Here is a 24028-nt window from a genome sequence, read left to right on the forward strand (position 1 = left end):
GGCATTTAGATTTGACAGGAGAGGCCAAGGGGAGCCACAGGACATCCTGGAGCCGGCAAGTGGCAGCCCAGGAAGGGGGTTTACAGAAGCTGCTAGCAAGAGAGGAGGGGAGCGGTGAGCTGCTGGGATGGGGCTCCGTGGACGGCCGGATCCAGGGAGCGTGCTGTCCCTGGAAGGGCACACAGGCCCGCCAACTGCAGGAGGAGGAGGGAGCCATGACAGGAGAGACAGCTCAGCTGTGAGCAAGGTGTCATGCAGGGACTCAGCTCCCGCTCCCCGCACAAGAACGCAGGATATGGTGAGGCCAAAAAGGAACACCAACTGAGCCATAGATAGGGGAGTCATACCACTATATTCTCAATGGCGCTGGTCAAGACACAAAAGCAAACATCTGCCGGTACCCCAGTGAGGGGTCTTCCTGCACCCCAGTCTCACTGGCAGCCGGGCGAGACATAGGAAGTAGGATCCACAGGATCCGCAATCTGCCATCCACGCTTGCTAAACCCACTTGCTAGCCGCAATCTGCTGTCCGCTTCTCTGCCAAGCAACCCACCCCCTAGTGTAGTCATGGCAGTTGTATTAGTGGCTAATGGCTAACTGGTTACAGCTGACGGCCAACTACTCACGCTGATGGCCATCTACTACCCAAGCCAGCACCTTTCCACATGAAGTCTAGAGCCTGGAAACTGCTCTCTGGGACGCTGTCCCCACACAAGGTCTCTAGATCTAGAGGTGACTAGTTTGAATCTCAGATCTGCCATTTCCTGGCTGTGAGGTGTTGGGCACTTCTGGGTTTCTTCCTTGTAAACAGGAATAACTGAGCCTGCTTCATAAGGTTGTAAAAAGTCACTTAAGTGAGAAACTGCCTCTGAAGCCCTGAGCCCAGGGCATGGCACACCCCCGGCCCTCGACAATGATAGGTTCTCCTATGATCCATCAATTCATTCTGTAGACACTTATCCATTTCTGTCATATACCTGCACCAAGTGCCCTCCTAGCCGTGCTAGCGTGTTTTCTCGCAATAACGCCATAGAAGGATGGCATCACGCCTATTTGAGAGATAAGGAAGCCGAGGCACAACGAATATTTTCATAACCAGAATCAGTAGTGACATCTACTGAGGTTGCTATGGGAACTCAGATGTCAGAAGATCAATGACAAGTGTGACCTCTCTCTGACCAAGTGAGGGAGAAGACACATACTTTTGATGATGTTCAAGGTCATACAGTTGATTGATTCTTGGGATTGTGGGTGGGTGGGGTACTAACCTAGGTGTTCATACTGCTTCTCGTAGGCATCCGGTTAACATAAGGATTCTGATTTTTTGAGGCTGGGGTGGGGCCTGAGATCCTACATGCTAACAGGGTCCTAGTGAATACTTCTTTAAGGAACAAGGGTTTCTACAGAATGGCCTTAGGGAAGAAACTGAGCCTCAGTTTCCCTATCTGTAGAATGGGTCTTACCTCCCCTGCAGGCCTAGTATGAAGATTAAAGGAGACGATGCCTGCAGACTTAGCAGAGCACAGGATCTGGCATAGAGTGGGCACCTAGTAAACATCAGCTGCTGTTATTATTATTGTTGTTGCTATTGTTACAATTATTGCTACTGGCTTTGCGCCCTCTGTGAGAGTTCTCTCCCTGTTTGCAGGCGGGGGGTTGTGCCACATACTCAAAGCTCAGGATTCTTCCTTTGCTCCAACTTATTCCACGCTAAGAGCAAAAAATCAGGATGCACTCTGCCATCTCAAACGGCACCCATGAATCGTTTCACATTCAATTTCCCCATCAAATTCACAGGCACGTATCGCATACCATTATTCCATTTCTTAATGGTCTATGCAGTAGAAATTGTAAGTAGGACATTTCTTCATGCCCTTGGCATTCCCCACTCTTTAAAACTCCCTTTCCAGACCAGACCCCGTCTTTGGCGGCTGCGGCGTGGCTTGCCCTCTCCAAAATGCTGGCATTGCCCACCCCTGGCCACTGCTTAGCCCAGAACCAAAAGGAACAGCAGTGACAAGTCTCCTTGAAGAGCAACACTGGCCTCTCTTGGATTTCTGCGGAGGTGAACTTTGGCAGCTGGCAGCAGGGTGAGCTGGACAGGTGCACGGTCCAAGGTCAAAGAGGAGACTTGTTTTGAGCCCCACCTACATATCACTCACAAGCTGAGAGACTTTAGACAAGATCACCTCGCCTCCTGGAAGCCTCAATACCCTCATCTATAAAATGGGGGTGATAATGCCAAGCACACAGGGTACTATCAGGTTGGTGCAAAGGTAATTGCGGTTTTTGCAATTGTTAACCTTTTAAACCGCAATTCCTTTGGCACCACTGTCATGCAGGAGACCCTGCTCGCTGCACCATTTGTCGTGCGGGGTGGCCTGCGGGGTCTCTGCTCCCGCTCCCCACATAAGAACACAGGACATGGTGAGGCCAAAAAGGAACACCCACGGAGCCATAAGTAGGGGAGTCATATCACTATATTCTCTCTGGCGGCATCCGCCTCTCTGCAATCCGCGCTTGTTAGCTCAGCCACCATCTTCTTGCTAGCCCCCATTTTTCTGCTAGCCTAGCCACAGCAGTTACATTAGTGGCCAATGGCTCACTGGTTACAGCTGACGGCCAACTAGCCACAGCTGATGGCCATGCAATCACAGTTGGCCATTTACTACCTGAGCCAGCACCTGTCTATGTGAGGCCGAGAGCCTGGAAACTACTTTCTGGGGCTCTGTCCCCACAACCACCCTAATAGAATTAGAAATACCCAGTCCAGGGCTGTGCCCATAACAACCATGACAGCTTTCGCTGAGGTCATTTGAATGGAAGGCTTGGGGGGATGCCCTGGAATGGGGGAGCGCGGCAGGTGGCACTCACAGTGGTGGGTCCACCAGGGTCCCCAGTTTGGCCTCACCTTGGCAGGCTCCAAATCCCGACTGAAGTGGCACCCTCAATCCAGGAACTCCTGAGCCAGCGTCACCTAGACGAGTAGGACAGAGGCCTGGGGATCAGAGCCGGGGAATATTAGATATTTGACCTCCTCGCCAGACGTGGCACCACCCGAGCTGAGTGGAGCAGAGTTAGAGGAGCTTTGCACCACTAAGCACTGACTTTTAGTTCATACATGACGGAGAGGATGGAGGGGGGCCTGGCGGAACAGGAGCCAGGCTGGTGGGATTGGGGCAGTGCCTACTACCAACCAGAATGGAAATAGTTCAGCATTTTAACAACCGGTGAGGGTGTGGCAGTGTACCCAGCTGGGGATGCAGCCCTGGGAAGCTGTGCGTAATAAAGCCCAACCTACCTGTGAAGAAGAGTTTGTGCAGGAATGGCCCCTGGGTGAGCACAAAGAACCACCATCACCACCAAATGCTGAGCCCCCTGTAGACCCATAGGAATCTATCCTTGACCCCTTCCTCCATCGCTAGACCCAGTCAGATACCTGCCCTGTGTTCTAGTCCCAGCGAGACTGACTCTTTCTCCCTCTAGGCCTTCGTCTCCCCATTGGCCAAACCAGGATCCATTTCTCACATGTGTTTGCACATGTGTGCACATGGGTTAGTGTGTGTGTGAGTTCGTGTGTGTGTGAAAGGCCACATGCCTCCCTGTCTTCCTCTCTGCCATCTCCGCCCGCTCTGCACACACATCTCCCCTCCGGAGATGCCGGCACCCACCCCCTCCCCACCTCGTCCATCCACTCAGGGCATTACCTGCCGCACACGCCTGGATGGGCCTCCAGCATGAAAATCACAGACCCGGGCTGAGGAGACCAGGGGAGGCACGAGCACCATGGAGTTCAAAGCTAATCACTCGAAGATGGGCCTGTTTATTTGCATGGCACGCATCTGTCTCTGACTGTTTTATCCACCCCCTGAGTCAACTGAAGACTTCTCAATTTATCCTGCCCTCACGGAGAGACAAGATTGGCGGCACGCGCACACATTCACAGAAGCCCAATATAGACTTCCAATTATCTTTTAATTTCGCTCCTGTCTTCATTTGTTCATTTCACTTTTTCCAAACGGACTGACAAAAAAAGCTGTAATTTATGGAGTCTGAAGGCAGCTAAGTGGGAATGTTGTGTTCACCTGCCTGCCGGATGGAAAGAGACCTCAGGGTCGAGTCAAAAGCTCCCTTCCAGCTGCCATGCAGGGGAGAAAGCTGCCTTTGGGGGCCCCGAAGTCCCTGTTCTTCCATCTTCTGACTCTCAGTAGTTACTATATCCTCTTAGTTTCTGTATTCTCGATGCTCTGGCATCTGACGTGAATGCTGAGGGACTGCCCCTCCCGGAGTTAGCTAGTTCCTAGATAGCAAATGACTGGCCTAGGAGCACACTTTTCATATGCAGATGGACCAATCCAGAGCCAGGCCCCCAATCACCTCCTTTATCAGGTTCTCACAAGGCTCTTACACACCCGGTGCCAATGTTCCCTGTCCCAATCACCCCAGGACCAGGATCAGAAAAGAAACAGCCCCAGACGCCCCTGAAATTATTCAAGCTGGCCAATCCTAAACCTGCTTACCCTGCCTCCCCTGTTCCTTCCCAGAAACACCACAATAAAGACTCTTACTTCTACTGTCCCCTCACCCCCTCTGCTTGCCTACTGGTCCCGGGGCTTCCCCTGTGGCCCTCAGGGTAGCTGAATAACAAACTGTCTTTTCAGTAGCAGTCATCTCCTGATATGTTTGGCGTCACCATACGTCAGTAATAAAACCTGCAATTTAAAACAATCTCAGGTGGCTCTGTTCACTGAGAACTGGACTGGAGGGCAAACAGTGGGAAGCCTCATTTAACGAAGGCCTCCTCTGTGCTCAGCCGTTTCACAGGTGTTACCTCTGCCCTCAAACAAGGGAAGATCACAGGAAGTGCCAAGCCAGGAGTCAAATCAGTGCCACCTGACACACAAACACCCATACTCACGGCCTGCACCCAGGCCCAAGATCCAACATGGAGGTCCTCATGTACTGGCGTGGCTCTCACGACCCCCAGCTTCCCTTATACCTTGCTGTTTCCCTCTTCTCGGCCTTTTCCGTACCTTCCATGTCAAATGCCCTCTTCACCCTCTTGTCCTAGTGAGACAGGGTAGTTAGCATGTCCCTAGGTGGATAGGAAGGTCCCTGGTGGAATAAACAAAGACAGCCATATCCTAAAACTTCAGGTTTTGAAATCACTCCTTCCCTCCAGGACATAATGTAACAAGGCCTTGAGGTTCACATAAAATTCATTTTGGCCTGACAAACGGAGCTGATCTGATAGATAAGAGAGGGTTACTTTGCTAAGTCCTCCAGGATGGGCAAGCAGAACACACCTGGTAGATGAATTTCATTAGAAGGCGCCAGTTCCCTTCTTCAAACAAGTTCCCTTCTTCAAACAGCTCCCCTTCCCCAAGCAGGCAAGGGAAGGCATAAAAGTAAGAGCTTTTGCCTCAGTCACAGGACACCCCCATTCGGGACCCCCTACCGCTCGGGAGCTCTACCCTTTGCTTTCAATAAAGTATCCTCTTTTTAAAACTCTTTGCCACTCCTGGGTCCGTGTTTCCATTCTTCGGTCTCACGAGACACGATCCGGACCTACACTCAGAAACTGCTAGCAGATCTAACATCACCTATATCTCCGGTACATGGTAAGCATCTGGTAAATATCTGTTCAATCAATCAATCAATCAATCAATCAATCAATCAATCGATCAATCAGTCTGTGACCCCCTGCTTCCTTTACCAATACTCAGTGCTCAATGCCTCTTTCTGGAATCCTTTCCTGACCTCTATTCTGATACCCCTTGCTCCAGGCTCCCTGCCTCCCAATAGCCCAGTTGTACTTTGTCAATAGGCACCGGTTGACAAATCACCTCATTAATTTTTCCTTTCTGGTGCATTGTGGCTTGATCGTATCTTGAGTGTAGTGCCATCTTCCAGATCAGGACCTAAGTGCCCCAGGGCTGCGACTGTGTCTTCTCCTCCCAGTGGGCCTGCCACCTTTCCCTGTTGCCTTAGGGGGTTGGTTTGGCCACACCCAGGTCCCACGAGCGTGGTTCCAAATGGAAAGAGTGGTTGCCTGACTCAAAGGATTTGAGCCAGAACTGTAGGGAGAATGCTCCAGCGCGCAGTGAAGCCTTCATTGGGTGGAAAACTGCCCGTCAAAGGGGCCGAGACCCTGCTTGCTTGGTGGCAGCTGAGAAGACAATGCCAGGTCACGGCACTCCAAAGGGGTACGCCACAAGTCTCCCCGTTTTAGGGTACGGAGTCCCAAAGCTACCCCTACTGCTGGAATGATAGCTTGGCCACGGAGGGACCCACATCAGCCCCAAAGCCCTCGTTCCACCTCTGGACAAATCCCACGTACTGTCCTTATACCTCATCCTCTCCTTCCCAGAGGAAGACAAGTGGGCTGTGCAGCTGGAGAAAGCTGCTTATAAATCAAGACCGTACTGCTCACCACCTATGTGACCTTGGCACAGCCCTCTGCGCCTCAGTTTCCTCACCTGTGAAATAAGAGTGCTGACAACAGCATCTCCCCCAACTACGGAGATAAAATTACATCACTTATGCAAAGTGTCCAGGACTCGTCCCCCGTTCCCCGCTACTCACCTTGGTGATCTGGGGAACAACTGCTCACCCCCACCTCAGGGTGAACAGGAATTCTTAGCAGACTTCGTAGAAAAGCTGACTTAGTTTTCATTCCTAGACCCACTGAAATCTCCTGAGGTGATTGTTAAAAATGGGGATCCCCTGGGAACCACCCCAAAGCTCCTGAATCAGAAAGTCTGGGGGGTGGGGGTAGAACTTGGAAATCTGCATTTGTAACAAGCACCCCCAGGGCCACTGTGCCTGTGAAATTCACAACAACTCTCTTGGCCATGACAGAAAGAAAGGGAAGCCTGCTGCAGGTCACCAGTGGGAGAGGAGATGGACACCTCACTCCCGGAGAAGTCCTACCTGTTGGGTGAATTCAGATCTGTAAAAGTCTGGGGGTTCGGAAACAGACGTAGAAATTCCCATTTACAAGCAAATTGACATAACCTTGAAGCTGCCATAAAATGGGGATGACAATTGTATTTTTCCCAAAGGGACACAGAGCAGCAGGTGAGATTCGTCTAGAGGGGCCACCCCCCACTCTCTCTGCGGAAAGATGCATGCGTGTTGACTGTTGTCCCAAGAGTGCCCCATACAGGCTTCAGGGCCCAAAGTTGACTCCTCGGGGACTTAGAATCCTACAAGAGGGCAGAATGCACTTTGACCCGTGGCCCACGTGATGGAGGCTAAAAGACGCGTGTAGAAGAACAAGAGACCCAAAGGAGAAAAAGATGGAGGCACCGGGGCAGAAGGCAGGGGAGGCACAGCCTTTGAGCCGATTCTGAAGGGTTGGAGGGATATGGACCAGCAAAGACGAGGGAGGGCGGCCTGAGCGCCAGCCCAGAGCCAGGCACACGAGGCAGCAAGCAGGAGATGAGGTTAGAAGGGTAAACTGACGCTAGAGCGTGGGGGCTGTGAACACAGGCATGAGTTGGGATTTTTCCTGAAGTCAAAGCTTAAGAGCCAAACTCCTCCCACGCACATGTTTCCTTTGGCCCACAGAGTGGGTGTTATTCTCATTCTTTAATTAGATGCCATCATTTAGAAATCGAGGGATCACATCACCACCTAGGCTAAGAAAATGTCTCAGAAACCGTGGGATCTAGCAATGCTGGGCCCACCAGCCTGGAACCATCACCAGGTGGGTCCTTACTTTACCTACCTGGCCCCCATAGGCAGCACGGGTTTGAGACCCCTACTCTGGGGTCTTTGGGGTCCAGGACCTCGGTCTGGGGAGGGGCACAGAAAGTCGAGCTGATGACGATTAATATGAGTGATGATGACACTGATGGCAAGATGGGGGAAGAGGAAAAGACAGGAAGAAGAATGGCTGATATTTACTGAGCTTGTCCAAGGTGGAGCTCAGTCCTGCAGGCTTTACACACATTAACCCTCTCTTGTTCTCCTCACAACCTTATGAGGTGCGTATGTGTTACCCCTATTTTTCAGATAAAGAAACCGAGGCACAGAGAGGTGAAGTCACTTGCCTAAGGTCACACAGCTGGTAAGTGGCAGAGCCCGGTAGGCTGGATCTGGAACCCATAGCAATGGTGAGGTGGGGCTGGGGGGGGGCGCAGATAAGTCTCCCTCTCACTGTATGAGGTTGTCTGGTTCAGAGGGCAAGGATGTGCCCCACGTCTATCCCCAATCTGGGTGCTAAAGATGTGTGTTTTCCCAAAGTCCTCTCAGGATGGCAGCCAGTTCTTAGTCAGCAGGGCATTCAAGAGCCGGGTCAGGTGGCTTGGCAGCAGTCCCCAGCTCAGCCTCCCCTGCTCCTACCTGCAGACCCCACCCCCCACCGCGGGGACCAGCAGACCCCAACAGAAAGGACACAGACCTGGGCGGGTCTCATACTACACCTGCCGAGGCTCCACCTGTCCCACACTCACCACACCCAACCCTCCTAGCCCAGTGGATTTGCAAGAGAAAATAAAGCACACACACAAATACTAACCAACCCCACGCATTTCCTGGCATCGGAAGACTGTTTGGTCAAGAGTTTCCTCCCTCTTTGCGTGCCCGCTGGACAGTCCTAACATCTTCCATTTGCTGCCAGCTCAACAGGCTGATCACAAGTTCAGCCACGGGGCAGAGTCCCCCTCTCACCGCCAGGGAAAGCATCGAAGGATCCTGAGACCTGCCAGCCCGGGCTCCAGGGGCCGCCCTCTGCCAGCTCAAAGTCACCTTTGCTCCAACTCCTCAGCTGGCCGGCTAGAGCCAGCCCAGAACCCTCTCTGGCTCAGCTCAGCAGGAACCAGGAACGGGCCCCTATTGGGCAATCATTAATCGGATTTTTGACATTCTTGAGCCCCAGGTCGGCTTGGGAAACATGTTTCCCACAGGAGGAGGAGCAGAAGCCCAAGGCTGGCATTTGGACATGCAGCTGACAGGCAAGCTCGCGCTGTCCGCTGCCGCCCTGCTCCTGCTGACCGCAGCCTACAGGCTGTACAAGTCAAGGCCTGCCCAGGCTCCGCTGTGGGGCACAAACCCCAAGGCCAAGGCTGAGGAGGAGGCAGAGGGCTCCGGGCAGCCTGACGTCCAGGGAGCCGCTCCTGGGGCACCACACCGCGAGCTGAGACGACGGAAGGGAAGCAAGGGCTGCAGCTGGGAGAATCCAGGGGACTCCGGAGTCCTGGCAACAGGAGCCTCTTCCCGTGGCTTGGAAGCTACAGAGACTCAGAAGCCCAAGAGGAAAGGTGCTGGTGAGGAGTGGGGTGGGCAGTGCCCGGACTCTGGCCAGGCACCTCCTTGCTGCAGTGGCCAGGCAGCCAGAACAACTGATGGCGGTAAGCCAGAGCGGCCCCACCGCCCCCATCTGGGCAGTGAACCCAAAAACTCCCCGGCTGGCCTCGCTGTGGTAGACGGCAGCAGTGTGGGTGGTATGCCTGCTCCATGGCGGGACGGCAGACTCTCGGAGCAGCCAGGAGCCGGGGAGGAGTCACCCCACCAGCCCTGGATAGCTCACACAGAAGGCAAAAGTGACAGCTGGGTCTTCACCCACATGACGGGGGTCCACCGGGAAGAGGCTGGGGCCCTCCAGGCTGCCTCAGACATGGGCCTGGCCCTGTATCAGCAGGAGGGGGCCACCAACGCCTCCTACACTTTCTCATCGGTGGCCCGGGTTCGAGTGGAGGAGAATTTCATGCAAAAGAAGGTAGAGGGAATCAGGCCCAGGCTACAGGGCAAGTTGTACGAGTACTATGTCGAATCCATCTCTCAGGCCACCTCAGGGGGCACGCTGGCCCCCAGGATAGCAGCTCTGGCTGAGGCTCCACCTCCTGTGCCAACCCCCCTGGGAACAGGGGCGGCCTCCGGAGGCCATGCCGATGACGGAGCAGGTGGCGCCGATACAGCAGCCCCCTCCCAGCCTACGCTGCCGCCCCCTGCACGAGGCTTCAGCAGGAAGGAGAGCCTCCTTCAGATCGTGGAGAACCCCGAGCTCCAGCTGCAGCTCCACGGCTTTGGGGGACCCACTGCATCCTGCCTAGACCAGGGCGCGCCACATGACTGCCCCATATCCGAGGATTCTCTAGAGTCCAGCTCAGCTGGAAGCAGTGGGGAGCCCAACCTGCAGCTCGTGGCTGGGACCAATTTCTTCCACGTCCCTCTCACCCCAGGTTCAGTCCCAGATGTCCACCTGGATCTGGGCAATTGCTACGAGGTGTTGACCTTGGCCAAGAGGCAGAACCTGGAAGCCCTGAAGGAGGCCGCCTACAAGGTGATGAGTGACAACTACCTCCAGGCCCTGCGCAGCCCAGACATCTACGGGTGCCTGAGCGGGGCAGAGCGGGAGCTCATCCTCCAGCGACGGCTCCGGGGCCGGAAGCACCTGGTGGTGGCTGACGTGTGTCCCCAGGAGGACTCCAGCCACCTTTGTTGCTATGACGATGAGCGGGATACCTGGCACCTGCTGGCCCATCTGCCCCCCGAGGCTGTGTCCCGGGGCTGTGCCATCTGTAGTCTCTTCAATTATCTCTTTGTGGTGTCTGGTTGTCAGGGGCCTGAGAGCAGGCCCTCCAACCGAGTCTTCTGCTACAATCCGCTGACAGGGATCTGGAGCGAGGTGTGCCCGCTGAACCAAGCCCGGCCACACTGCCGGCTGGTGGCCCTGGACGGGTACCTGTACGCCATTGGAGGCGAGTGTCTGAACACGGTCGAACGCTATGACCCTCGCCTGGACCGCTGGACCTTCGCCCCACCACTCCCCAATGATACCTTCGCCCTGGCACACACAGCCACAGCCTGTGCCGGGGACATCTTCGTCACGGGAGGCACGCTACGCTACCTGCTGCTCCGCTTCTCGGCCCAGGAGCAGCGCTGGCAGGTGGGCCCCACAGTGGGTGGCAAGGACCGCACAGCCGAGATGGTGGCGGTCGGTGGCTTTCTCTACCGCTTTGACCTCAACCGCAGCCTGGGTATAGACGTGCACCGCTGCAGTGCCAGCGCCCGCCTCTGGTACCAGTGTGCCACGTACCGGACGCCCTACCCAGACACCTTCCAGTGCGCCGTGGTGGACAACCTCATCTATTGCGTGGGGCGCCGGCACGTGCTCGGCTTCCTAGCCGACCACATCTCACCCAGGTTTGTGCCCACGGAGCTGCGGAGCTTTCCCTCCCCGCAGGGCACCCTCCTGCCCACCGTCCTCACCCTGCCGGGCCCCGATGTGCCTCAGACCAGTGTCTAGTCGCCCCTCTGCTGGGCTCCTCCGACAAAACTGGAGGCAGAGCGCTGCCCACTGCTCCAGGGGTTGCTTCTGGGAGGTCAGGTGGCCGGGACTTTGGCCAGGAGGAGGCTAGTCCTACCTCCTCCACTGGCTGGGGCTCTGACCCGCGTCTTTGCTGTGCTGTCCGTGGGCTGCAGAGGCCACTGTGAATACACAACTTGGGGCTGCTGTCCGGAGGCTGACAGGAGCCACGTCTGCAGGGATGGCCACCAGCTTGTCTCAGATCTGAATTGGGGGGTGGTGCCAGGACCCCAGGAAAGTACAGGGGTGCAACCTCATCACAACTGTGATTCATGTGTCATTTGACCCCTCAAGCTGACCCCGCTAGAGATGGGGGAGCTCTCTATAAGCCACCAAAGCCCCTTCCTAAACATTGGCCCCGGGGCCCCAACCACCAATGTTCCCAGATGCACCTGGAGCACACAGGTGGGAAAAATAAAGGGGGGTGGTTCTGGCAAGACTGGAAGGAGCCCCGGGGGAGCTCCAGGGGCCCCAGCCAGAGGGAAAGATGGTTGGAGACGCAGAATAGCTAAACGCTGGAGGACTTTTCCCTGTGGAGTAAATGAACCCCTTTACTTTTTCTCATTACCTGGAATTCTAGTATGAGAAACCTCCATTTTTAGCAGCCATTTAACAAGGTATGTCTTCTTGTAGGGGTCTACTAAGAACACAATTGATTCTGTATATGAGGTCCCAGGAGAGGCAGGAGAAGATGCCATCCAAGGGCCACCCTCCGCCTGGGCCCCTGCTTGGGCTCACTGTTAATTACCCATGAGTCTCTCCCCAGATCCAAGAAGCCTTCACAATACAGCTGTGCAAGCCACCCAGCCTCACATCTGGGAGTTAGGGGCAGCCACTGCCAGTCAATCCTTCTGGGCCGATGAGAGGTGAGGGCATAATTTGCCCTCCAGGCTCAATGTTGTCACCTGGTCAGCCTCGTCAGACGGGAGAGGACCAGGGAGGGGTGGGCCCATGATGGAGCTAAGGAATTAGAAGGTTCTAGTACTGCATCAGGAGACTGGGATCACCTTTCCTTTCAGGTTTGGTTGGTAACTTCTCAAAGGCAGGAGACCCTTCAACCTCAAGAAGTTACTCATTCTCCTGGAGGGAAGGGGGAGAGACTGGTCCGATCTGTAAGCACAGCCCTGCTGCATGTCCAAGGGAGGTGCACATACAGACAGGCGAGCAGCCATGCTCTTGGTCCCAGCCAGAAGCCAGGGGAGCTGGGACTCCATCCATGTGACAAACAGCTTGGAGGAAAGAAGTGGAGATGGTGGGGGGTGCACCTGAGCAGGGCCTGCCAGGTGAGAGAGATAAGCATGCTTTGGACACCAGCGTCCCTGTCTTGGTGGAACAACTCATGTCCTTCTCTGCGTGGGGGGTCAACAAGAGTATCTGGAGAACGTTCTACACAAGATCGCAGAGGGATCCATTGTGTTCCCTGCAGCTGCTGGGGCTGAGCCCAAGGTTTTTTTTGGAAGATGCAGGATTGCAACGAAGAATGAGAAGGAGGTTGGCACAACATTTATTGGACCACACAAGGCCTAGGGCCTGGACGGTGAGGCTGCTGAGTTCATTTCTAAATTGGAGGCTGGGAGAGGAAAGTCGGCTGGGACTATGGCTGGCCCCTGGGGAGAGTGACCCCAATCCCCCGCCAAGGTCATGCTCAAGGTCAGAGTCAACATTCAGGCATGAAGGGACCCATGGGGTGGGCTCAGTGACATGAGTAGGAGGTGGCATTAGCATTGTGGTGCCAGCCTGGAGTGTGTTTGAGAGGAGAACCCCATTTGGGAGCTGTGGCAGGTGAAGCCAGCTCCAGGGAAAGGCCTCCAGTGAGGAGCCAGGCAGAAGACAGGACCACAGCCAAGCTGGGTAGCGTTGGGGGGGTCTCCAAACCAAGAGTGGATCATTCTGGAAAGCCTTTCAGAAGCCCATTGAGTACATCTGGTAAGGACTAGGGAAATGATACCAGGGCTAAGAGACAGCAAAGTTTGTTCCAGAACCAACGATGGCAGGTGTGGTCTTCACTATGAGAAGAAGAGCTGAGATTTGGGCCTGGGCTGACATGGGAAGTAGCGGCCCATCTTATCTGCCTCTCTGTGGTCTCGTGCAGACATCACTAACTGCGGTATCTTCTCCTGTTGCGCCCTTACAGTGACCTCCGCACTGTTTCAGCACAGGCAGTCACTACCACTGGATCAGAGCTGGTGTGTTTCTCAGCTGTGGAGTTGAGTTTAGAGATGAAAATGGTCAGGGCCATCATGGTACAGCAAGGTGGTTCAGGGGGCCTGCACAGGCCATCTGGGGCCGTGATGGTCAGTGTGCAGTCTTAGCAGGTGGAGGCCAGGTACTATTCCTGGCGCTGGAGGTGCCTGCAGCACCCCCAGAGGTCCTTGCCCTAACGAGCTCACATTCTAATGGAGAAAAATAGGCAATTTTGAAAAACAAATACACAAGTAAATAGAACCCATGTCACATAAGTGCCCTAGAGACAGTGAAGGCAGGGAAGTGGAATAGTGTGACCAAGCCTCCCAGAGAAGATGACAGTGAGCAGAGACCTGAAAGGAAACCTGGGTGACTCACAGACCCGGGCTGGCACAAGGCAAAGGAAGGCAGGCCATGCCACCTGAAGGGCTTTGTCACACCAGTGGGAGAGGGCAGGCCTGCCTCCTAGGAGCTCCATCTTGGTGTGTGGGAAGAGTAGGAGCCCAGCTATTCTGCTTTAGCCTTTCATGTACGGGAGAGAATTCTGTCCCCCTAACATTCAGAAAAGAGAGAAGAAGAGTTTGCATGTTTAGGGATGAGAGTCAAAACGATTCCCAGGACATCACAGACGCCATATGTGGGTGTGTGGCGGGGTGTCAGTCAGCCCACATTACCCCAAGAGTACAGGGTCTAGGCTTTCTACTTGACCTTGTTTAACTCCTGGTCTGTCCACCTGCAGCCCTCAGCCTCAGCGTGATCTGTCACGTGGCTTCTCCCTGGGTCATCTGTCCTGCTTTTCCAGTAAAGGTTCTTTCTTCTTTAGGGAAAACACACACACACACCTTCAGTTTGGGTTGCTTTCTACATTGGGTTGCATTTCTACATAAAGGCTAACCATGCCATTATAGAAAAAAGAAAAATTGGAAAATAGAGAAAAGTATAAAAAAATCTCCCCAATTAACCCCCGCTGTGGTGTGTGTCCCTCCAGTCTGTTTTTTCTGCGTGTGGCTTTGGTTGGGCTTGATGTGTGCCTACGTGTGATTATGCTGAATATACAGTTCAGTTGCTTCCTTTTTTCACTTAGCTTTTGAGAATAAGCATTTTCCTGTGTTATTACAAACCCTCAGTAAACATCATTTCAATAGTTGCACAGTATTCCATCAAGTGGCTGCTCCACAGTTTATTTAACATCCCTCCCTCCTGTTGGGCCTGTAGATTTTTTTTCTTTCTATTGGTTTCTTTCTCTATCATAAATAAAACGTCCCTTGTTTTCTTGTTCCTCTCTGTCTGGGGCCTCTATCAATATTTACAAGAGAAGCCCAGCCTGAGTCTTGTTTGGAATAGCAGGATTGTTAAAACAACCATAGAAGCCACAGCATTTGCCTAGGGCTGGGGCCTGGGCCCCACTGACTGTAGGGTACAGGGCTGCCCTGGGAAATGCCCAGCCAGAAAGGCAAGGCTATCTGGAGGGGCCATCCCCGGTGCCCTTCCATGTGGCATTCCTGGAGCCAGGGTGTAAGACAGAGCCCCTGATCTGTACATCCAGGCACTGGATGAAATGCTTTCAACGTATCACCTCGTTGATCCTCACAACAACCCATTTTACAGGTGAGAAAACTGAGGCTCAGAAAATTCAAGGAAAACTTAACTTGCCTTCGTGGCAAAATCCAAAGACCTTCAGCTTCCTTAAAAGTATGCTTGAACCTGGCCTGCCCACTCCCAGTGTGGTACTCTTTCCCTTCCCCTATCAGGAGGCACTGGACCAAGGAGGTGGCATCAGCCATCTCCTAGGCTACCTCCAATCCCTTCTTTACCCACACCAATCAATTATGCTCTATCCTTCAACTCTGAACTCAAAGCAACTTTTCTTAAACTCTCTGATCCTCATTAGCTGCGTCTGTAAAATGGGTTTGTCACTGCCAGCCCATATGGACATTGTAAGAACTAACAAGAAAACTAACAAGCACTCAGCCCAGGGACTGCTTCAAAGTCTGTCCAGGAAAAACTGTTGTCTTCTGCAGCGGGGCTGCCCTGAGCCAGCTCAGAGCAGGCTCTTCTCGTATTCCCTCTCCCCTTCTGCAGTGTCCCAGCCCCACAGAAGGAAGGCTGTCTGACATTTAAGCTGCAGGGGCCTCCTTGGGTCTGACAAGGTCCAGGGTATGCTAAGTTATTAATATTTTGGGCCACCCAGGTTTTGAGACTCTGAGCCTTTACTCTCCTCTTCCGGGGATGGTAGTTAAGAATGGACCGGCTGCTGATTTGTGTTTCCCAGGCTCAAAGCATTAAGCACTTTCCCAGGCCGTCCAACAGCACAGAGGAGCTTCCGAAGCTGCTGAGAGCCCCATCCCATGCCAAGCCTTGACAAGGTGCAAGGTGGGAGGGGATTCCTATCTTTTACAGTTTGTAAGAGCCACTCAGAGCAGCTGGAAGATATTTAGATATTTAGAGACCTGACAGGTACCCAGCACTTCCAGCCTTTGTCATCCTTACCTGGAAGGGCCTTGTGGCCCCAGGGTACCCCAAGAGTCCCCTGAAGCGGTGGCGCCAGCCCCGCAAAGCCCCCTAGGCATCCGGAGGCTGCAGGCAGAGGAAGGGAGATGAAACACAAAGGGAGGAGGTGCCTTCACGGAGGGGAGATGAGGAGAGAGGCAGCCCAGGAACCAGAAGAAAGGACAGCCTGGAGCAGAGTCTGCAAACAGCTCGAGAGGGGTTTTTTGAAAAGTGGGATGTGAGTCAACATAAAACAAAAATGAAAACGCGATCAAGTCTGGGTTTCCTTTTTGTGTGCGGGGAGGAGGTGGAGACATGGGTCTTATACCAATAATAACTCCGGAGGTCCCCGCACTGGGCTCTTTCCACATCAAATCCTCACTGAGACTGGAAGGGATTATCTCATCACAGAGGGGAGGAAATGAAGACAAGACATTCCACCAAAATTAAAAATTACTACTTAAGACCTATTGTAACATCTACCTTTGTATTATTTAAAAAAAGTGGAACAGAGAAATGTCATCATTGTCAAGACATTTATTGAGCACTCACAATGCTAATAGGTGTTCTACTTAGATGGTCTCATTTTATCCTCAGAACAACCGTAGTAGATGGCACAGCTGGCCAAATTCCCCATCAATTTCTCCACCCCTTGAATCTGGCTGTAGGACTTGCTTTAAGCAGCTGGAGCGCTGGGTTTACTCTCTTTTGTGGCTCCTAGAAACCCCAAGACCTCCTCCATGTGCACAAGCCTGGGCTAACCTGCTGGATGACAGACACGTGGCCCAAAGGCTCATCACAGCACCCAACGCTTGTTGTGTTCACTCGGAATTTCAAATCTGCCATCGTCCCATTTCACAGATGAAATGAGTAAGGCTCAGAGAGATCTCGCAGCTGGGACGTCAACACTCATCCTTCACAGCCTTGGAAGTGTGGTCTCGGATTCTTCCCACCGAAACCCCCACTGCTCAATCAGGCACCCCACACTGCACACACGACTCCCTCACTTCTTACTCCGAAGCCTTGTCCTACAGGTCTGCTGGCCCCAGTGAGTCCCAGGTAGGCAGCTGGGATGTTTTGTCTGCCTTTGTCTTCGGTACCAGCTCACAGCAGCCACGCAGCACAGTTCAGAGGAAGCCACAGCTGAAGGCATGTCCTCATTTGAAACGTACCATCAGGTACCGCAATTGACTGCTTGGCAGTGTCCAGCTAAGCTGCTTTCCTGTCTCCAAGAGGGACTGTTTCATATCTTCTACCCTTTCCTCAAACACACACCCCCACATCAGCACGAAATATGGGGGCACAGAGAGCCCCTCCTTTCTTGCAGTGCTGAACACAACTGCTCTGATGAATCTCAACACCTGCCCTCTGCACAAGAGTCCATCCCACTTTCCATAAGGGGCAGGTTGGCACTACCTCGGGAGGTCACGCCCCCTGGAGAAGCCCAACTGGCAGGGGTTGCCCTAGTGAGACAGGAGAGTTAGCATGTCCCTAGGTAGACGGGGAGGTCCCTGGTGAAATAAACAAAGACAGCCATATCCTAAAACTCCAGGTTTTGAAATCACTCCTTCGCTCCAAGACAAAATGTAACAACACCATGAGGTTAATCATAAAATTCCTTTTGGCCTGACAAACGGAGCAGATCTGATAAAGAGTGGGTTACTTTGCTAATTCCTTCAGGATGGGCAAGCAGAACAAACCTGGTAAATGAATTTCATTAGAAGGCGCCAGTTCCCTTCTTCAAACAGCTCCCCTTCCCCAAGCAGGCAAGGGAAGGTATAAAAGTAAGAGTTTTTGCCTCAGTCACTGGGCACCCTCCTTCGGGAGCCCCTCTCCCTTGCTTGGGAGCTCTGACCCTTTGCCTTCAGTAAACTATCCTCTTTTTAAAACTCTTTGCCTCTCCTGGGTCCGTGTTTCCATTCTTCGGTCTCACGAGACAGGATCCCGGCACTCACTCCCTCCCTACCTGCCTCCAAGTCCCCCAGGTCATCTGGGGACTCACAGAGGAAATATTCCTACTTCACTAGGTGGATAACTCTGCACTGACTTTCTCTATCACATCCCTTTAACAAAGGCCCTCAGCCCTCCCTGTCACCCTCCCACCTGTACCTCCTTCCTCTGTGAGACTGTGGAGGAGTCATGCCCTGCTTTCCCCTTGCGCCCAACCTCTCACATTCCTTAGGACTTTGCACCAGAAACAGCCCTGCTCTGGCACCAACCACCTCCCCTATCTCCTGGGGGTGGGGGGGTGCTAAGAGGCATTCAAATAGGCTCTGGCCTCTCCACCTTAAAAAAGCCACTTTCCCACGATTGCTGATAGTACAATAAAGAACAACCGTGAATACACTTTAGAAGGTTTAAAACACTACACAAGTATAATGCGTCTTTATTTGTCATGAGTGTCAAAGTGATGTGGTGTCTTTGTGTTCTTGAGAACAGTTTATCCTCTGAAGATTTGTGATTGTTTCTCCTGCAATCATGTTTATACTATCACATTCAGCAATCTTTACTTTGTAGAAAATATGAGGGTTAGCTTTAACCTGGCCTCAATTTGAATCATAATAAATCCTGAGTAAACTCTTAAAAAAAAAAAAAAAAAAAAAAAGCTTCCTGTCACAGATCCCGTCTGATCTGAAGGAGCCCAAAATCTTGGAACTTACCTAGACACATTTAAACCCATGCCTGATATGTTTGGGGTACTCAGTTACCCAAGCCTTGTGTCTCTACCAGGAGGACACAGGGAGGGGCTGGGGAGGTGGTGGCAAATTAGGACAATAGCGACTTGAAGAAAACCCAAGAAAGTAATCTTTCATACAAGTTGTCTTTTCTCTTTTAAACACATTTTTTATTGTGGCAAAATACACATAACAGAAAATTTACCATCACAACCACTTTAAAGTGTACAATTCAGTGGTGTTGAGTACATTCATAATGCTGTGTCTGTTTTATTTGATTACAAAAAACATAGAAACATTTATTGTCCAATATATAATTGGAAAAATACAGAAAGCCCTAAGAAGACACTAGAAATCACTCTCACTCAGAAATAATCGGTTATTGTTTGGACTTTTTTATTTCCAGTCTCTTATTTATTATTTGTAATTTAAAAAAAAATATACTGAATGGGGTCTTACTCTGAACTTGCGGTGCAGACGACCTATCAGAATATTGTGACACTTTCAAGTTTGAAAAATACATCACTGGGTTTCTTTTTATTGTGGTAAAATATGCACAACACAAAATTTACTGTTTTAACCATTTTGAAGTGCACAGTTCAGAGGCAGTAAATACATTCAGACTGTTGTGCAACCATCACCACCATCCGTCTCCAGAACTGATTCATAACCCCCATTACACACTAACTTCCCATTTCCTCTGCACCACCAGCCCCACCAGCCCCTGGTAAGTCAAAGTTGTCTTTAACTTTGGAAAGCATCCCTTACAAGGATAAAGAAGTTCTCTTCTCAGCAGAGATAATTGGGAATGTGCCTTCAGCAGGAAGACACACTGGTTTCCATTCTTTTGGAAAGTTCCACAAACAATGCAGAATCTAGCTCAGTGGGATGCTTTGGGGCAAACGAATCAATAGCTTCTTTCTCAAAGACACTGTCATTCCCTCCTCATTGCCGTGGGGAAAAACACAGGAAAAAACACTTCTCTGTTCTCGGTGAACCTCCGCCCATCATCCAAATAACTCATTACTTTGGGTGCTTTAACAAAAATAGTTTGCAAAAGGCGGTGGTATAAAAAGTGTTAATGATTGCATTACATTGCCGGTCCTAATTATGCAATTGTAAGGACTTACAGGCATGTCACTGAGTCACTGGAATTACACAGCCATAGTCATATGCTCTGCCAAGGTGTGCACACCCAGGGCAGGGGCTGGATTTAAGGAGCCTCAAGGCATGAGCAGAAGGCTTACGAAGGGTTGAAAGACCAGGGCTTGGGGTGTAAAAGGAAGGGTTCCCCTTCCAGGAAGCTGAGCGGTACCGACAGGGGAATGACAAGGCCAGCAAGTCAGCACAATTCGACAGACACAAGTTCCATCCAGTGTTTTATCAAATCCCACCCTCTACAGGTACCAGGGCTGTGATTATGAACAGGTTGGGCGCATTCTCCTGGGGAAGCCAGGCGTGCACAGGTAGAATGTGCCCAACCACAGGTGCAGACTGGTCTAAGCTCAGGGCAGGAAATAAGTGTAGTGATAGAGGGTGAGAGGGGCATGCTTCCTAGTCCTCAAGGGGGCTTCTTGAAAGAGGCGGCATTTAAGCTGTGATATGAAAGATGAGAAGGACTTGGCCTGAAGGGAGAGAGGGAGAAAAAGAGAGAGCGTGCACGAGAGGAAGAACATTCTGGAAGGAAGAAACAGAAGAGCAAGGGGGGGCCTGTGTCCTTCCCCAGAGGCCAGCCGGGCCACGCAGGGCAATGCCAATTGTCACATTGTCGATTGTCCGCTATGATAAGACGTTTGAATTTCATTCTCAGCCTGATGAGAAGCCCTTAGAAGACTTTTTTTTGCTTTGTTGGTTAATGAACTTTTTCTTTTAGAAGAACTTTAGATGCACAGACAGTTCCCATATACCCTACACCCAGTTCTTCCTGCTGTTAACATCTTATATTAACATGGCACATTTGTCACAACTAAGGAACCAATGTTCCTCCACTGTCATTGACTGAAGTGCATACTTTATTCAAATTCCCTAAATTTGTACCCGATGCCCTTTTACGGTTCCAGGATTCCATCCAAAATATTACATTCCTTTTAGACCTCACATCCTGAGTGGCGATGGTTTCCCAAACTTTCCTGGTTTTTGATGACCTTGACGGTTTTGAGGAGTACTAGCCAGGTATTTTGCACTGTTCTGCAGTTTGGTTTTGTCTGAAGTTTTTCTCATGGGTTATGGATTACTCGACTGGGATAAGGGAGGAAGGGCCACTGTCATCACATCTTATCAAGGGTGCATGCCATCAGTGTGACATCACTGTTGACTTTGACCTTGATCACCTGGCTGAGGTAGCATTTGTCAGGTTTCTCTGCTGTCAAGTTATTCTCTTTTCTTTCTTTCCATATTCTACCCTTTAGAAGGAGTCACTGCCCAGCCCACAGGAAGGGGCAAGAAGTTATGCTCTGCCTCCTGGAAGGGGGAATAGCTCCATACATTACTTGGAATTCTTCTGTACAGGAAATTTGTCTCTTCTTCCCCATTTATTTACATATTTGATTATCTATTTTTATCAGTATAGACCTATAGACATTTACTCTGTACTTTGGGTTAGATTCCAATGCTACCGTGGCTTATTTTGTTGCCCAAATTATTCAAGCTTTGGCTACTAGGAGCTCTGTCAGTTGATTCCTATGTCCCTTTGACATACCCTCATTGTCTCGTTTCTTGAGCATTTCCTTATTTTCTGGCATTTGTATTTCTTCTGCCCACTCCTAGAATCTGCCACTTCTCCAAAGAGCCCTACTTCATTGTTTCTGTTTGGTTTTTTGTTTGTTTGTTTGTTTTGAGAATGGTGTTAGAAACCCAGATCCAGGCCCTGGGTCTTCAGAGCTTTTTTTAACACAAGTGGGCATTATCTGATTTTCATTTTAAATGTGTCCCTTGGGCTGCTATGGACACATATACCCCACACCCAGTTCTCCCTGCTGTTAACATATTAACATGGCACATTTGTCACAACTAAGGAACCAATGCTCGTCCACTGTCATTGACTGAAGTCCATACTTAACTCAAATTTCCTAAATTTGGTGGGTGGCCTGGCCAGAGACAAAACTGAGATACCAGCGAGGAGGGCATTGTGGTCATGCAGGTGAGAGCTGTGAGGACTCACCTGGACCCTCAGAGTTAATGTGAAGATCACGTTAAACTAAAGCCATGTTTTACAGATGCAGAAAGAAACCTTAGAGCTTCCTTTTTCTCACTAAAAGCAGAAACTTCTAGGAGTGAAACTATCATAAATTTCTGTTTCTGCAGGAGTTTTATAGCCATGAAAAAGATAGAAAAGACCACTTGCGCTTGCATAAACAAACATCACAAATTTTCTCATCTCCTGTTTGTTCCCTTAGAAACCCATTTGTTCTTCCCATAAAAGCCTCTTCTCTCCCCATCTCTTTCCCAAACTTCAGCTGTTTAGCTAGCCACTTCTTTTGTGGGCTCCCGTCTACATATCCTATGAATAAATTTTGCATTTCCTCCTGTTTATCTATCTTTTGTCAGTTTAATTTGCATGCTCCCAGACACTGAGCCTAACAGGTTTTCCTGCCCTGACAGAGGCAATGGCCTGAAATACCCGAGGACACGAGGTCAGCTAGAGATGAGTCCTTATAATGGCAATATACCCACTCCCAGATTGTTTCTCTGCCCAGCGCTTCTCAGACTTCTGCCCAGCCTACCTCTATCCCCAAGACTTTAATACATTCCCTTTCTCTTCACTACCCTGAATTCATTTCTGTTGCTTACAAGCAGGAACCCTAACCAATAGAGTTTAGCAACTTCACCCTGACTTCTCCAGTGGACTTCTAGAAGACAGGTTCTGGGCCGGGTGCATTTCACTCTCCCCCAACTCTCACACCGAACCCCAGCACTTGGACCATTCTTGGGAAATGCTTGTTGAGCCAGATTTGTGCTATGTACTCCATGAACAAAACAGTTGGCTGCACGACGGAGCACCATCCATGGGACTCCAGGAGGCACCTTGGTAGCCCATTTAAGAAAATAAACTGTTTGCAAGTTCTTTCCCCACATTCATTTGCATGGCAACAATTAGTGTGCTAATTAACATTGAGTCTTATCTGTTCGTTAAAGTAAGCCCAGCAGGACCTCCCGTTGGCAAGATTTTGTTGGCAGAAAGTTCAAGGTTCTCTGGTAGCAGAAAAGAAGCCGTTCTCCTATCTCATCAGATGTTTAATAATTCAGGTGACTGCGGAACTTGGCTGACCCTCTGTCAATTGGCTTGCGTTAGCAAGGTTGGCAGGCACACGTCAATAGACACTCCTATTCCAACTAAAATGAGAGAATTTGTAATCCTTCTCCCCGCCTGGCCTGGCTGAAGTGTGCCTTTCTCCAGCAAGGAAGAGTTTATTGCTCAAATGAATAGTATAAACAAGATTTCAGAGGGGAAGGTTTAACCTACTTAAGAGAACACACTGCTTTCGGGCAATTAGTATCATTTGCACACAATGAATGAGTTCATTGCAAATAAGCCTTATTTCTGCTTTGAAGAGGGATCCAGCACTTGGCAACACTCCCCCGACAGTTACTTAGTATAGTTAGAATCGCCACATGTTCTGGAGAGGAATCATGTCACAAGTCACTAAAAGCAACACCCTAGACTCAGATTTCTAAGTCATTTTCAGCACTTCTCACCAGGCCTGAATGACGCCATCTATAAAATGGAGATAATAGCTATCTCACAGGGTTGTTGCGAGGAGTTAATGAGTGCGTGCATGCTCATAAATGGCAGTTGAATTCACTCTGGCCTTCCCCCGAACTTGGTCAAATGAAGAGACAGAGTCTAGGCTCAGCTGCCGAGGGGGGCTACCAGACGTCCTGCTGGCTGATTCAACAGCCACTACCGTGTTTCCCCGAAAATAAAACCGGGTCTTATACCGCATTTCCCTGAAAATAAGACCAGGTCTTATATTAATTTTTGCTCCAAAAGATGCATTAGGGCGTATTTTCAGGGGATGTCTTATTTTTTCATGCACAACAATCTACATTTATTCAAGTACAGTCATGTCATCTTCTTCTGGAACATTGTCAGAACGTACTAAATGCGTCCGTCTGCCTGACGATCTTAACTGGGGCTTATTTTCGGGGTAGATCTTATTTGCGGGGAAACACAGTATATTCAGGAAATAAGAACAGCATCAGCCTTTGATCTGGGCTCTGCTGCCAACCAGCTGGGCAATCAGCTGGGCAACTCTCTCCTTCTGTCATATGAGCTGGGTGAATTAGCTTTATGGTTTCAACTTTAAAAAAATAAATTTCTTTTCTTGCTTATATTCTCCTCAGGAGGAAAAACTTTTCCTCTACC

At 50.9% G+C, this 24028-nt stretch overlaps 1 protein-coding gene across 1 annotated transcript; it reads left to right on the plus strand.

Annotated features, from left to right (window-relative positions):
- Positions 1-8614: 8614 nt before the first annotated feature.
- On the plus strand, positions 8615-16459 carry KLHDC7A (kelch domain containing 7A). The gene has a single exon (XM_088790244.1). It carries the CDS (start codon positions 8900-8902, stop codon positions 11252-11254), a length of 2355 nt encoding a protein of 784 aa, XP_088646370.1. The 5' UTR covers positions 8615-8899; the 3' UTR covers positions 11255-16459.
- Positions 16460-24028: the final 7569 nt, after the last annotated feature.

Source organism: Rhinolophus sinicus, chromosome 14 (genome assembly GCF_057876585.1).
Source record: "Rhinolophus sinicus isolate RSI-liver-muscle chromosome 14, RSI-T2T, whole genome shotgun sequence".
In the NCBI taxonomy this organism is placed as follows: Eukaryota; Metazoa; Chordata; class Mammalia; order Chiroptera; family Rhinolophidae; genus Rhinolophus; species Rhinolophus sinicus.

Bases quoted from the DNA above. Each gene is read 5' to 3' on its own strand.
- KLHDC7A (XM_088790244.1), top strand. From the start codon at position 8,900: ATGTTTCCCACAGGAGGAGGAGCAGAAGCCCAAGGCTGGCATTTGGAC.